The sequence below is a fragment of the Mytilus galloprovincialis genome, chromosome 1 (assembly GCF_965363235.1).
Source record: "Mytilus galloprovincialis chromosome 1, xbMytGall1.hap1.1, whole genome shotgun sequence".
NCBI lineage: Eukaryota > Metazoa > Mollusca > Bivalvia > Mytilida > Mytilidae > Mytilus > Mytilus galloprovincialis.
Genome location: NC_134838.1, coordinates 13368224 through 13382420, shown reverse-complemented (window position 1 = coordinate 13382420; position 14197 = coordinate 13368224). Strand labels below are relative to the sequence as shown.

At 31.7% G+C, this 14197-nt stretch overlaps 1 protein-coding gene across 4 annotated transcripts in view; it reads right to left on the bottom strand.

Annotated features, from left to right (window-relative positions):
* Positions 1 to 1237: 1237 nt before the first annotated feature.
* The window catches only part of LOC143065976 (man(5)GlcNAc(2)-PP-dolichol translocation protein RFT1-like), a 38771-nt gene continuing 25811 nt past the window's right edge, over positions 1238 to 14197 (bottom strand). For all 4 annotated transcript variants that reach the window (XM_076239195.1, XM_076239197.1, XM_076239196.1 and 1 more), the window contains 7 exons: positions 13383 to 13433; positions 12885 to 13015; positions 11784 to 11928; positions 9606 to 9711; positions 8964 to 9092; positions 2746 to 2866; positions 1238 to 1725 (listed from right to left, as the gene is read on the bottom strand). In XM_076239195.1, the coding sequence (XP_076095310.1) occupies positions 1480 to 1725; positions 2746 to 2866; positions 8964 to 9092; positions 9606 to 9711; positions 11784 to 11928; positions 12885 to 13015; positions 13383 to 13433 (929 nt within the window). In that variant the 3' untranslated portion in view covers positions 1238 to 1479. The remainder of the gene's footprint in view (positions 1726 to 2745; positions 2867 to 8963; positions 9093 to 9605; positions 9712 to 11783; positions 11929 to 12884; positions 13016 to 13382; positions 13434 to 14197) is intronic.

The following is a 14197-nucleotide window of genomic DNA, read 5'->3' as shown; positions in this document are numbered from 1 at the left end:
CCAAAATATATCAGTATTTACTCTTTATTTTTCATATTTACATCAACATACAACTTTAAGGGCCTCTGTAGCCAAGTGGTCAAAGTAATTCAACTACAGTATCACTAGCCTGTCAATACTGAGATTTAAATTGAAACCCTGCATGTTGCAGACGCTTTATACTCTGATCTTAACTGACAAGGAAAGACACTTCCTAATGAAGAGCAGTGGGTCCCTCCTGGCACTACAGCTTCCTCTACCAATAAAATTTGACCACTTATTATGGGCAAGATCACGCTTACACCAACAAGCAATTGCAATAATCGAGCAGCATGATCTATAAGAATTAGAATTTAATTTTTGGATCAGAAAGTGCAGATACAATACCTTAACTTTTGATTATGAAAACATCCATGTGAACAATAATTATGTATTGGCTATTTGATCACATTTGACACACACACTTTTTGACCACAAGTAGACACAAAAAGAATGGCAAAGCAGAGGTCAATTCCAGAACTAAATATGTGTATATTAACATGAATGACATTTATTTATTTATTTATTGAAGTATGGTATTTACTAACAATATGAAAGTCCTTTTTATCTGTAAATATCCTGTTCTAAAAAATATCAATACCTGTAACTTTTCTGTGAAAACTGAACCTATTTGTAATTGTAAATGCTTTAAAAACATACATTAAATTTAAAAGATCTGAATGGTACTTTACACTTAATGTTATTTAACATTCCGGAGCCAATTAAATTTTCTACAAACTATGATTTCCTATAAAAGGAAGAGATTCATGTCAAACCAATCTTTACAAAACATAATTGTTTGTGAAGCCTGCATGGATTGTAAACATATCTGTATTATGATGATGCCTTAACTGATTGTAAACTAATATCAGTTTCACAATGAGGAACAGTAATGCAATTGAAATGTAAACTTCAATTTGCCAAACTGACTGTTTGATTTATTTCACTGAATTTAAAAAAAAACGAGCACCCACTTTCCAAAACCTAAACATTCTTAGTAATCTTAGGATCTAAGGAAGAATTAAAAAAAGAAACTTCTCAAATTCATTTAAATAAAACGATATATGCACCAAAAATATCACATGTCTAACTAACATATCCTCTTCCTTTACAAAAATATCTTTTTTGTAAGTCTGATTTATCATGTTTATGCAATTTTGTCTAATATAAAACATCAACATTAACAACTAAGACTGATAAAAATTGAAAATCACACAAATTACATTTTGTTTATTACCTCAACTTATCTTTACAAAACTTAAACACCCTAAGTGCAAGATATAAAATATTATATGAAGAACAATTCTTTTTGCAAGCAACATAAAAAACTTCAAAAATGTATACCAAACATATAGACATCACTTAAAATGTTAATACTATTTTCTATTTAAATGCAAACAACATTCAATAAATAAGAAAAAGTTAATACATTATAACTACATAAAACTACAATCAACGTTATTATTCCAGTTTTTTATCTTCTTCTGACTTCTTTCCATTTTCTTCCCTCTTTTTAGCTTCTTCTGCCTTCTTTCTTTCTTCTGCTTCCCTCTTTTCTGCTTTTGTCTTTCTATAATGCTTTATAACAAAGTCTGAGACATCAGTCTCTGTAAAGTAGATGACTCCTATAACTCCTAGTAGACTTAGACCTCCTATTCCTACGTGTACTAATCGGAATATAAGTCCTTGATCACAGCAGAAAAAACTCTGAAAGAAAGCATGTTTCATTAAACATTTTTATAATTGAAAAATAAAGGAAGAATGTGTCTTTGGGCCACAGATGGTACTTGTAAATGTGCATGATTCAATGTACTAATTATTGACATTTCTACTTCCACAAACAGAGGTAGGTTTCAAGTAGTTCAGACCTTTTTGTGATTATAAGCATTGTGTTTAAGTTTTATAACATTTAGTTGAAAAGAGAGGGATTGGGAAATATTGGCATTTTCTTTTTCAAATCAAACAATTTTCATTAGCTTGTTGAATATGTTTAAAGGTGCAATCCAATATTTCCCAAGGAGGCAACTCTTTGTTTACATTAATAGCTTTTCTAATACATTCTCCCCTCCCCCTTTTCCGAATGACAAGATTGAATAATGATTGCCTATCGACAAAATATGTAGAAAATAAGTTCTGTAACACTTTCTAACTTCAACATTTGAAAAAAGTGTGTCTTCAACATCTCAATGTTAAGTATTTAGGTTGGAAATATAAACCCGACTTGAGAACTTTCAGAAATAAATTCGATTCGGTTTCTATACAAATAATTATCATTTCATCTTTTTTCACTGTTGTCTCCGTGAATAGAAACTCATCTTAATTATTGAAGTTTGTATATTTTCATGAATACTTTTTTTAAACATTAAGGAAGAATTGCATTTTGGAGATATCAGATTTGATAGTTTAGCCAGTCTGCAAACAGGCCTGTAGAAAATGTTTACTTTGTTGAACATTTAACATGTTAAAATCCGTGAAACTAAGTACCCCACAAATAATAATAAATCTGCATGTCATTAATAAATCATCTAGATTTAACTTTAAAAGATTTGATAAGACTTTAAATAATTAAATGCACATTAATATATAGTAGCATCCTTATAAGTCAATTTTTAAGAAATTTAAAAACATTCATTCTAGTCATGCTGCTTTCAAATAGGATCTTTCAGATTTCTGTTTGAAGGATTTTTTTTCAATAAATATGCTAAATTAGAGAGAAGATATCCTTACCTCAGACAGTTTCATTATTAAAGATGAAATGATGAGAGATATACAGAATGGTATAGAAGGTATCAGTGATTTCAATGGCCTATATTCTGTCCCATGATAAAACTCTCGGATAAACAGTATACTGGAAAAAAGAAATTGTTATTAAATCATAATGTTTCTAATTAATTTAGGGCTTTTCTAGAATTAATTGTATGGGGGGAAGGAAGGCACGAGAGATTGCTTGAACATTTAAATGAAATATCCAATTTAAAATGTATGCATGGTGGGGTCCAATAACTAGAGGCTCTTAAGAGCCTGTGTTGCTCACCTTGGTCTATGTGCATATTAAACAAAAGACACAGATCATGCAGATGGATAAATGACAAAATTGTGTTTTGGTGATGGTAATGTGTTTGTAGATCTTACTTAACTGAACATTCTTGCTACTTACAATTATCTCTATCTATAATGAACTTGGCCCATTAGTTTCAGAGGAAAATATTTTGTTAAAATTTACAAAAATTTACAAAATTTATGAAAATTGGTAAAAATTGACTATAAAGGGCAATAACTTTTAGGGATCAACTGACCATTTTGGTCATGTTGACTTATTTGTAGATCTTACTTTGCTGAACATTATTGCTGTTTACAGTTTATCTCTATCTGTAATAATATTCAAGATAATAACCAAAAACAGCAAAATTTCCTTAACTAGAGGCTCTAAAGAGCCTGTGTCGCTCACCTTGGTCTATGTGAATACTAAACAAAGGACACAGATGGATTCAAGACAAAATTGTGGTTTGGTGATGGTGATGTGTTTGTAGATCTTACTTTACTGAACATTCTTGCTGCTTACAATTATCTCTATCTATAATGAACTTGACCCAGTAGTTACAGTGGAAAATGTTAGTAAAATTTTACAAATTTTGTGAAAATTGTTAAAAAAAAATGACTATATAAAGGGCAATAACTCCTTAGGGGTCAATTGACCATTTTGGTCATGTTGACTTCTTTTTAGGTCTTACTTTGCTGTACATTATTGCTGTTTACAGTTTATCTCTATCTATAATAATATTCAAGATAATAAACAAAAACAGCAAAATTTCCTTAAAATTACCAATTCAGGGGCAGCAACCCAACAACAGGTTGTCCGATTCATCTGAAAATTTCAGGGCAGATAGATTTTGACCTGATGAACAATTTTCCCCATGTCAGATTTGCTCTAAATGCTTTGGTTTTTGAGTTATAAGCCAAAAACTGCATTTTACCCCCATGTTCTATTTTTAGCCATGGCGGCCATCTTGGTTGGTTGACCGGGTCACCGGACACATTTTTAAAACTAGATACCCAAATGATGATTGTGGCCATGTTTGGTTTAATTTGGCCCAGTACTTTCAGAGGAGAAGATTTTTCTAAAAGATGAATAAGATTTACGAAAAATGGTTAAAAATTGACTATAAAGGGCAATAACTCCTAAAGGGGTCAATTGACCATTTCGGTCATGTTGACTTATTTGTAAATCTTACTTTGCTGAACATTATTGCTGTTTACAGTTTATCTTTATCTATAATAATATTCAAGATAATAACCAAAAACAGCAAAATTTCCTTAAAATTACATATTCAGGGGCAGCAACCCAACAACGGATTGTCTGATTCATCTGAAAATTTCAGGGCAGATAGATCTTGACCTGATAAACAATTTTACCCCCATGTCAGATTTGCTCAAAATGCTTTGGTTTTTGAGTTATAAGCCAAAAACTGCATTTTACCCCTATGTTCTATTTTTAGCCATGGCGGCCATCTTGGTTGGTAGGCGGGGTCACGCCACACATTTTTTAAACTAGATACCCCAATGATGATTGTGGCCAAGTTTGGTTTAATTTGGCCCAGCAGTTTCAGAGGAGAAGATTTTTGTAAAAGTTAACGACGACGGATGACAGACGACGACAGACGACGACGACGGACGACGATGACGGACGCAAAGTGATGGGAAAAGCTCACTTGGCCCTTCGGGCCAGGTGAGCTAAAAATTACCAATTCACGAGCAGCAACCCAACAAACACTTGTGTGATTCATCCGAAAATTTTAGAGCAGATAGATGTTGACTAGATAAACAATTTAACATTGTCCAATTTGCTCTAAATGCTTTGGTATCAGAGTTATAAGCCAAAATCTACATTTTCCCCCTATGTTCTTTTTTTAGCCATGGTGGCCATCTTGGTTGGTTGGCCCGGTCACCTCACACATTTTTTAAAACTAAATACCTCAATGATGATTGTGGACAAGTATCTTGAGTAATAATATTCAAGGTAATAACCAAAAACAGCAAAATTTCCTTAAAATTACCAATTCACGAGCAGCAACCCAACAAACACTTGTCCTATTCATCCGAAAATTTCAGGGCAAATAGATTATGACTAGATAAACAATTTGACATTGTCCTATTTGCTCTAAATGCTTTGGTTTCAGAGTTATAAGCCAAAATTTACATTTTATCCCTATGTTCTATTTTTAGCCATTTCGGTTACCTTGGTTGGTTGGCCGGGTCACCGCACACATTTTTTAAACTAAATACCTCAATGATGATTGTGGACAAGTATGGTTGAATTTGGCTCAGTAATTTCAGAGGAGAAGATTTTTGTAAAAGTTGCAAAAATTTACGAAAAATTGGTAATTGACTATAAAGAGCAATAACTCCTTAAGGTGTCAACTGACCATTTTGGTCATGTTGATTTATTTGTAGATCTTACTTTGCTGAACATTATTGCTGTTAACAGTTTATCTCTATCTATAATAATATTCAAGATAATAACAAAAAATAGCAACCGGTTGTCCGATTCGTCTGAAAATTTTAGGGCAGATAGATCTTCACTTGATTAACAATTTAACCTAGTCAGATTTGCTCTAAATGCTTTAGTTTCAGAGTTATAAGCCAAAATCGACATTTTTCCCCTATATTGATTGACAACATATTTGTTACGTTCGGAGGACGTGTTTTTCAACAAACTGTCGGCATTCCAATGGGAACAAACTGTGCCCCTCTACTTGCCGACTTGTTTCTTTATTATTATGAACTTCATAACTTCATGCAGGAATTTCTTAGGAAGAAAGATAAGAAGTTAGCAATATCCTTTAACTCTACTTTCCGCTATATAGATGATGTTCTTTCACTGAACAATTCAAAATTTGGTGGCTATGTGGAACACATCTATCCCATCGCACTAGAGATAAAGGATACTACAGATACAGTTAAGTCGGCTTCATATCTTGACTTACATCTAGAAATTGACAATGAGGGTCGGTTGAAAACAAAACTTAACGACAAAAGAGATGATTTCAGCTTTCCAATTGTGAACTTTCCATTTCTAAGTAGCAACATTCCAGCAGCACCTGCATACGGGGTATATATCTCCCAATTGATACGATATTTCCGTGCTTGCATTTCCTATCATGATTTTCTTGATAGAGGGTTGCTGCTCACAAGGAAGCTATTAAACCAAGAGTTCCAAATGGTGAAGTTGAAATCATCCCTTCGTAAATTTTACGGACGCCATCACGAGTTGGTTGACCGTTATGAAATAACCGTTTCACAAATGATATCGGATATGTTCCTTACGTCGTAACTACAATCCCCTTCCCTTTCATGAATGTGACCTACCGAATTAGACTATTTATCGGATTTGAAATCAAATAAGCAACATGACAGGTGCCACATGTGGAGCAGAATCTGCTTACCCTTCCGGAGCACCAGAGATCACCCCTAGTTTTTGGTGGGGTTTGTGTTGTTTATTCTTTAGTTTTCTATGTTGTGTCATGTTTACTATTGTTTTTCTGTTTGTCTTTTTCATTTTTAGCCATGGCGTTGTCAGTTTGTTTTAGATTTATGAGTTTGACTGTCCCTTCGGTATCTTTCGTCCCTCTTCTATTTTTAGCCATGGCGGCCATCTTGGTTGGTTGGCCAGGTGAGCTAAAAAGTGCCTTCCTTCTCCCCCACACATTCATTTTTGGAACAGCCCTTGTGGGTAAATGATATCTTTTAACAAGTAAATAACACATATATTCTAAAGCTGTGAACAAAAACATAGTATGAGGTAATAAATATTGAATGAGAGGCCATCAAAATTACATTCTGGAGGCTTATAAATAAGATAGTATTTTGAAAATAACATACAAGAAATTTTCATTGTCCATGAAATTGTACTTTTATGGATACAAAGAATTCTATTAAATACATACAATTAAACAGTCTATTAGAACAATGCAGTCATGAGAATTTCAAGAAATGGAGAAAGAATGACTTTCTTACCAATTAAAACATTATGTTTTTAAATATCTAAATGACAAAGGGAGACAACTCTACCTCAGAAATTATTTTCTTGAACCAGTAAGTAAAGGGGGAGATAACACCATTGTGATCGCCTATTAGTCTTTGATTAATTGTCATTTTAAAAAATATGTTCAAAATGTAACTTTGTTTCCATTAAAGAAATACTTGGTATGAGTGAATTGTCCAGTGCTACAGTGAGAATTTCACAACACCTGTCATGGCATTTAAGAAAATAACTAACAAGTGAAGTAGATCAAGTAACATTTCATACTTTTTTTTCTTGTTTACAATTATTAATCTTTTTGATGAAAAGTCAAATTGAAATCAGTAAAAACAAGAGGCTCTCAAAAGCCTGAATCGCTCACCTTAATTCTTTTGGTTAAATCTCTCATCAATGATTATTTTGGCTTTTCAATTTATTTAAATGTTTTTTGGATCGTCCTATTTTCTTCAAAAGCCAAAAAAAATAATCATTTTCTCCTATGTTCTATTTTAGCCATAGGAGCTAAGGAAATAAAATATAAAATTTATACTAGATACTCTGAAACTCATTTAGCCTAAGTTTGGCTGAAATTGATACAGCAGTTTCAAAGGAGAAGATTTTTTAAAGTAAGTCAACATGATGAACAAATTGTGAAAAAAGTCTTTAAAGGGCAATAACTCCTTAAGGGGTCAATTGACAATTTTGGTCAAATTGACTTAATTGAAGATCTTACTTTGCTGAACATTATTGCTGTTTACAGTTTATTTCTATCTATAATTATATTCAAGATAATAAACAAAAACAGCAAAATTTCCTTAAAATTATCAATTCAGGGGCAGCAACCCAACAACAGGTTGTCTGATTCATCTGAAAATTTCAGGGCAGATAGATCTTGACCTGATAAACAATATTACCCACGTCAGATTTGCTCTAAATGCTTTGGTTTTTGAGTTATAAGCCAAAAACTGCATTTGACCCCTATGTTCTATTTTTAGCAATGGCGACCATGTTTGTTGATAGATCATAACTTCGGATACAATTTACAAACTAGATACCCTAAGGAACATTCAATTAAAGTTTGGAAGTATTTGGCCCAGTAGTTTCAGAGGAGAAGATTTTTGTAAAAGATTACTAAGATTTACGAAAAATGGTTAAAAATTGACTATAAAGGGCAATAACTCCTAAAGGGGTCAACTGACCATTTCCGTCATGTTGACTTATTTGTAAATCTTACTTTGCTGAACATTATTCCTGTTTACAGTTTATCTCTATCTATAATAATATTCAAGATAATAACCAAAAACAGCAAAATTTCCTTAAAATTACCAATTCAGGGGCAGCAACCCAACAACGGGTTGTCTGATTCATCTAAAAATTTCAGGGCAGATAGATCTTGACCTGATAAACAATATTACCCCATGTCAGATTTGCTCTAAATGCTTTGGTTTTTGAGTTATAAGCCAAAAACTGCATTTGACCCCTATGTTCTATTTTTAGCAATGGCGACCATGTTTGTTGATAGATCAAAACTTCGGATACAATTTATAAATTAGATACCCTAAGGAACATTCAGTTAAAGTTTAAAAGTATTTGGCCCAGTAGTTTCAGAGGAGAAGATTCTTGAAATAGTTTACGACGACAGACGACGACGACAGTGATGGCATAAGCTCACTTGTCCCTTTGGGACAGGTGAGCTAAAAAGTGTTTACTACAAAACTCAACAATCTAATATTCATTGTATAATTCAAAATCAATATAATACTTAGATTGCCACAAATTACTTTCAAAAATTTCAAATATGATTTTTTAGGAATCATGCAAGAACAGCCACAAACAGCCAAAACCCCAATTCTTTCACAGACTAATTGACTATCAAGAAAACAGAATAGAGGTTTAAGACTGATTGAATTTTTGTTTTTTTCTTTACCTGTAGAATATCCTAGTCATCATGGAGACTATATTGGCTATGATAAATCCTGCTCCTCCAAAGTATTGTGGTATAAGTAGAGTAGACACTAGGGACACTACAGAAAATAACAGCATCTTCTTATTGTAGCTGAAAAAAAATATTACAATTGTAATACCTATTTATTTCTGACACAATTACATGAGTAAAAGTCAAATTCTAAAATGTCAGATTGACAGTGACTTGAATTTCAAGGTTTAAGGATAGGGATCTCAAATCAAAAGACCCTAAGTCACCTATAAGTATGGTGAAGAAGTTATCCTACCAAACATCTTATTTTGAATATTTAACAGGAGAAAAGTATAAAAAATCATTCAAAATAGTCAAACTGATATGTACTGATAGTAATGTAGCTTTATATAAAAATGTTATTGATCTTAAACAAAAGTAAGGTTAAAAATACCAGAGGATCATTAAAACTTGAAAGTCTAAATAAACGGACAAAACAATGACCATGGCTTAAAAAAAAAGCACATTTTCAACAAGCAATAAGGGTTTTTTTCCCCTAAATTTCCTATGGAAAAAAGAGGTATGTGGAAAATGCACCAGTGCGGCCTTGACATGGTCAAACTAAGGTACACTTAATTTGGATGAAATAGTTACCTGTCTGTTTCTGCTATATTCATTAATGCAAAGTGGAAGCATTCCATTATTCCATTAATAGCTAAGATTAACACATAGACACAGAACCACTTCAATATATATGGCCCTAAAATGAAAAAAATAAAAATGTATACATAGACATGAAAACATTTTCAATATATATATGGCCCTAAAATGAAAAACAAAATTAAACACAAACCCACAAAACTACATCAATATCTATGGCCATAAATTGGGAGAAAAACTGTTATTTGTAACTCAGACATGCACAGAAATTCTTGTATTAGGAATGAAAACACTCAAAACAACAAAATTATTTTTAACTTAAAGAAAAATATCTGAATATAAAAATAAGATATAGTATCATTGACAAATAGGCCTACTTTCCACTAGAGTTCAAATCAAGTGGATAAAGGAATTATGTAGCAAATTTACCTGACGATATCGGGATATAGGTATTTAGTCGGATCTTAACACGTACTTGTGATTTGTTTAAAACCGGTTTTAACGAAGAAATGTCGAAATGTTCAGAATTAATTAAATCTGTTTTTGGGTAAGATGGTGCAAGCATACGATTTTTATTGCGTCTTACACTTTGAGAAGCGAATAATCTTTAACTACTTTATTCAAATATTGTGTAAAAACGTTAATTATGAGCTATGAAAGTCAAGTGGCTCAAGCATTTTACTGAGGAAGTTTTAAAAAAATGCAAAGAAATATTTTAACAGTGGGTTAGATTTCATTAGTCTTTACTATCTATAGCTTAACAACTTTTGGTTATATTTATAATTTAGAATCATCATTGAAGGTGGAGCGCGATTGCACAGTTAATTAATTATATTGATGTGCCATTTGTATGCAAGAGTGACATTCCTTTGTATTATGTGCCAATTCGAAAAAGTTATGCGAGTATTGTCTCCCTTTAACAGGTTCATTATTTTATAATTAAGTTTAGGTTTCTGATATAATTTTGAATAGTTACAAAATGTATCAGTTCAATATATTTCAGTTTTTGTTATTGGTGTATCAAAAACATTGATGTACGAATATAATTTCATAAATTTGAAACGTTTAAAATGATAACATACCAATATAAAGAACTGTTCATCATTTTTGAAAAAGACTATGATTGAAAATCATAATATTTATCTTCCCTTCATGATAGATTGATTGGGAAATGAACCAGAGTTATCTAAAGGTAATCACAGAGAGGGACTAGCAAGCAATTTTTTAATGTAGCTTATTTAAATTAAAACAACTTTCCACTATAAACAAATGTTACTTTATACAAATATAAGGACCTTGTTAGCTAAATCTACAAATTTTATTAGATATTATGAATTCTTATTACAATAGATTAATATGCTAAATTATGTGTCACTGTACGGCCTTCAAAAGTAAGAAAACAACATACCACATAGTCAACTATAAATCTAGTCAACAGTGTAAAAGATAGGTATACATTTAGCAAAATATTCAAATTTGGACAAGACTTAGCATGTGTGGGTTCCCTTAGTGTTCAAATTTAATCATGATATAATTAACTGTCTGTTAGTCAAAGTAGGGGGCAAGACAAAAATCAACACCTCACACTAAAATTTATGAATTACATTTCTTGTATAAGGTATAAGTTTCATATATTAATTATGTTTCTTTTAAAAGGGTGTAAGTTTCCTTGATTAATAAATAGGTTATAGTATGATCTAATTTGTGTATAGATGTCAAGAATGATGTTACTTAAACATCAGTGATCACAAACATGGCATAATCATAATAATTGACGTATTGACGACCTGATATTAATAGTGTAGTCTCATAAGTGGACAAATGTCATTTGTGATCATAAACATCTTGTAATTGATCCATTTGATAAAAAATAAAAATAGGATAGTTTAAACAAATGTTTTCATAAAATATATTTTGAGCACCAGCCTTACCATAAAAAGTGTTTGAATAGGAATAGAGCCTGTACAAATATCTTTAGACAAGTCATAAATTTAATTTGAAACCAATCGCCAGCTGCAAAGCTAGTGGGTAGGAGTGTAGAATAATAAAAATGATGCCATGATTACCTGAGCCTTCAGATATATGTTCTCCTCCATATAAATCTAGTAACAAAAAGGCGTAGTTGTTCCCAAAAACTAATATTATACAGCTAATTACTAACATCCCCCTTACCTGAGCCTTCAGATATATGTTCTCCTCCATATAAATCTAGTAACAAGAAGGCGTAGTTGTTCCCAAAAACTAATATAATACAGCCAATCACTAACATAACTCTTAGTAGATGTTTCAGTACTTGATAGGCTAAAACAGCTTCATCCTGTAATACAGATATCATATAAATTACTGACAGGAATTAAAAGTAGTTTTTACGACCTCAATTTCATAGTATGAATTGTGACCAATCAAATTTTGGAGTGATGCAAAATGTTCTTACAATATTATAGCAATAAACTCATAAAACAAGTGAATTTGTGAGCCACTGCTCACTATGATACTCCCACTCAAATACTTGATGGTATACAGAAAATTGTTGAGTGTTGAATCTGAAAATGCATCATACCGTGTAGCTAACTTATATAAACCCTAAACAAGAATGTGTGCCCCATCCGCACTATCATTTTCTATGTTCGGTGGACAGTGAAAATGGGATAAAATTTCTAATTTGGCATTAAAATTAGAAAGATTATATCATCGGGAACATGTGTACTAAGTTTCAAGTTGATTGGACTTCAACTTCATTAAAAACTACTCCAACCAAAAACTTTAACCTGAAGCAGGAAGAACAGACAAAGGACTGACGGACAGACAAATGGATGCAGACCAGAAAACATAATGCCCATAAATGGGGCATAAAAACAAATTTTAGAAATCCTTGTAATGTAGTTCCAGCTGAGAAAAATGTGACGAAAAATATTCATGGGACGGACAGACTAATGGAAGGATGGACTGATGGATGGAGGACTGGACAGACGGAGGTAAAACAGTATACCCCAAAGCAGAAGGGGGGGGGAGTTATAAGAAGATATCATATTTATTAATATTTTGTTATTTTATTAGCATTTAGATCAAAACTTTTAAAAGAGCTTTTGAATAAATCCTACAATAACTCTAGCCTGACTTTATAAAATGATTGGTGTTTGCTTACAATATGACATTTGAAACAACACAATTTAAGTTTCTTACCCATAATCAACACTTTTTGAAACAACAAAAATATGGGTAATTCACTTAAAATCAATACGATTATGATCAATAAATAAAGGTGATGCTTACTTTTGGTTGCTCTACAAATTTCTTTCCTCTAAGAAGTAACTGGGAAAAAAATACTCGCCCACTTTCTTCCACTGGTTGAAATACAAATCTTGGAATCATGGACCCTAAATTGTTAACAATGCCATACACACCTGTAAGTTAAATAAAATGTTATGTTAGTGTCATAAAAACTTGCATGTTAAAAATATCTTGTAATTGTTAAAATTTTAACAGTGCCATAAACACTTAAAATAAATAGAGAATGTGTCCGTGGGCACACATAGACTACACATAAACACACAGATCATGCCCCTGGCTTGCATATAACGCTATAAAGGGGCATAACTCAATTTATAAGTAGTTGTTTACAAATGCTACATATCTATTTTCTTCATGGTCAGATGCAGTTCAACAATATAAAAATAATGTATCCATGACATTTAAAAGGAATGTTTCATATATATATTACTTTATTAACAAATCTGTAAAAAATAATGTTTTTATAAATAAAATAAATACCTTGGTCTGCTAAACTTAGAACTCCAAATATAGTCATAACATACTTTTCTCCTACAAAATAAATTCATTTGCAAATTAACATCAATAACAACCATGACAGCTATAAAATGGTTTTAAAGTTTGAATTGTTAAACATTTTTTATGTTGTGTCTTTCTGAATTTAAACCAGACTTTATAGCAAAGGTTTGCTCATTGTTGAAGGTTGTACAGAAATTTATATTTGTAATTGAAATTCAAATCGTTGTTATTAAGAAAAAAAAACAAGTTGTTAAATGTTAAATGTTGAAAAAAAATCTTTTTTTCTTCACGCTTTTCATGTTCACATGTTTTCTTCACGTTTTTGTAGACTTGACCTTTAAAGTGCATTTGAGCTATATTGATACATACAGCTTTAAATAGTAAACCATCTATTTTAAGCTATCAATCTTTGCTTAAAGAGCAACCAAATCATTCTACATATGAACAACAAGTTTTAGCAAATGATTTGGAAGTTTATGCACCTAGATATATTCTTTGATCATGTTGATAGATGTTTCTATCTTGATGCAAGCTCAAATATAACAATGTATACAAATGACAAACAAATATTAGCTTAATAAAAACCTTATTCATCATGATGCAATGACATTGTGTCCTTGTCGATATATTCCAAAAAGAGTATTTAAACAAGAGGCACTAAAGAGCTTGTGAGGCTCAGGTAAATAAATGTATGTGCATTTTCAACATTCAAAACTAGAAAATAATTCAAGACCAAGATCTCTTTTCACTCAAGTGCAAGAAGGGCTTGAGTCATCTATTAAAAAACTTATTTCTTC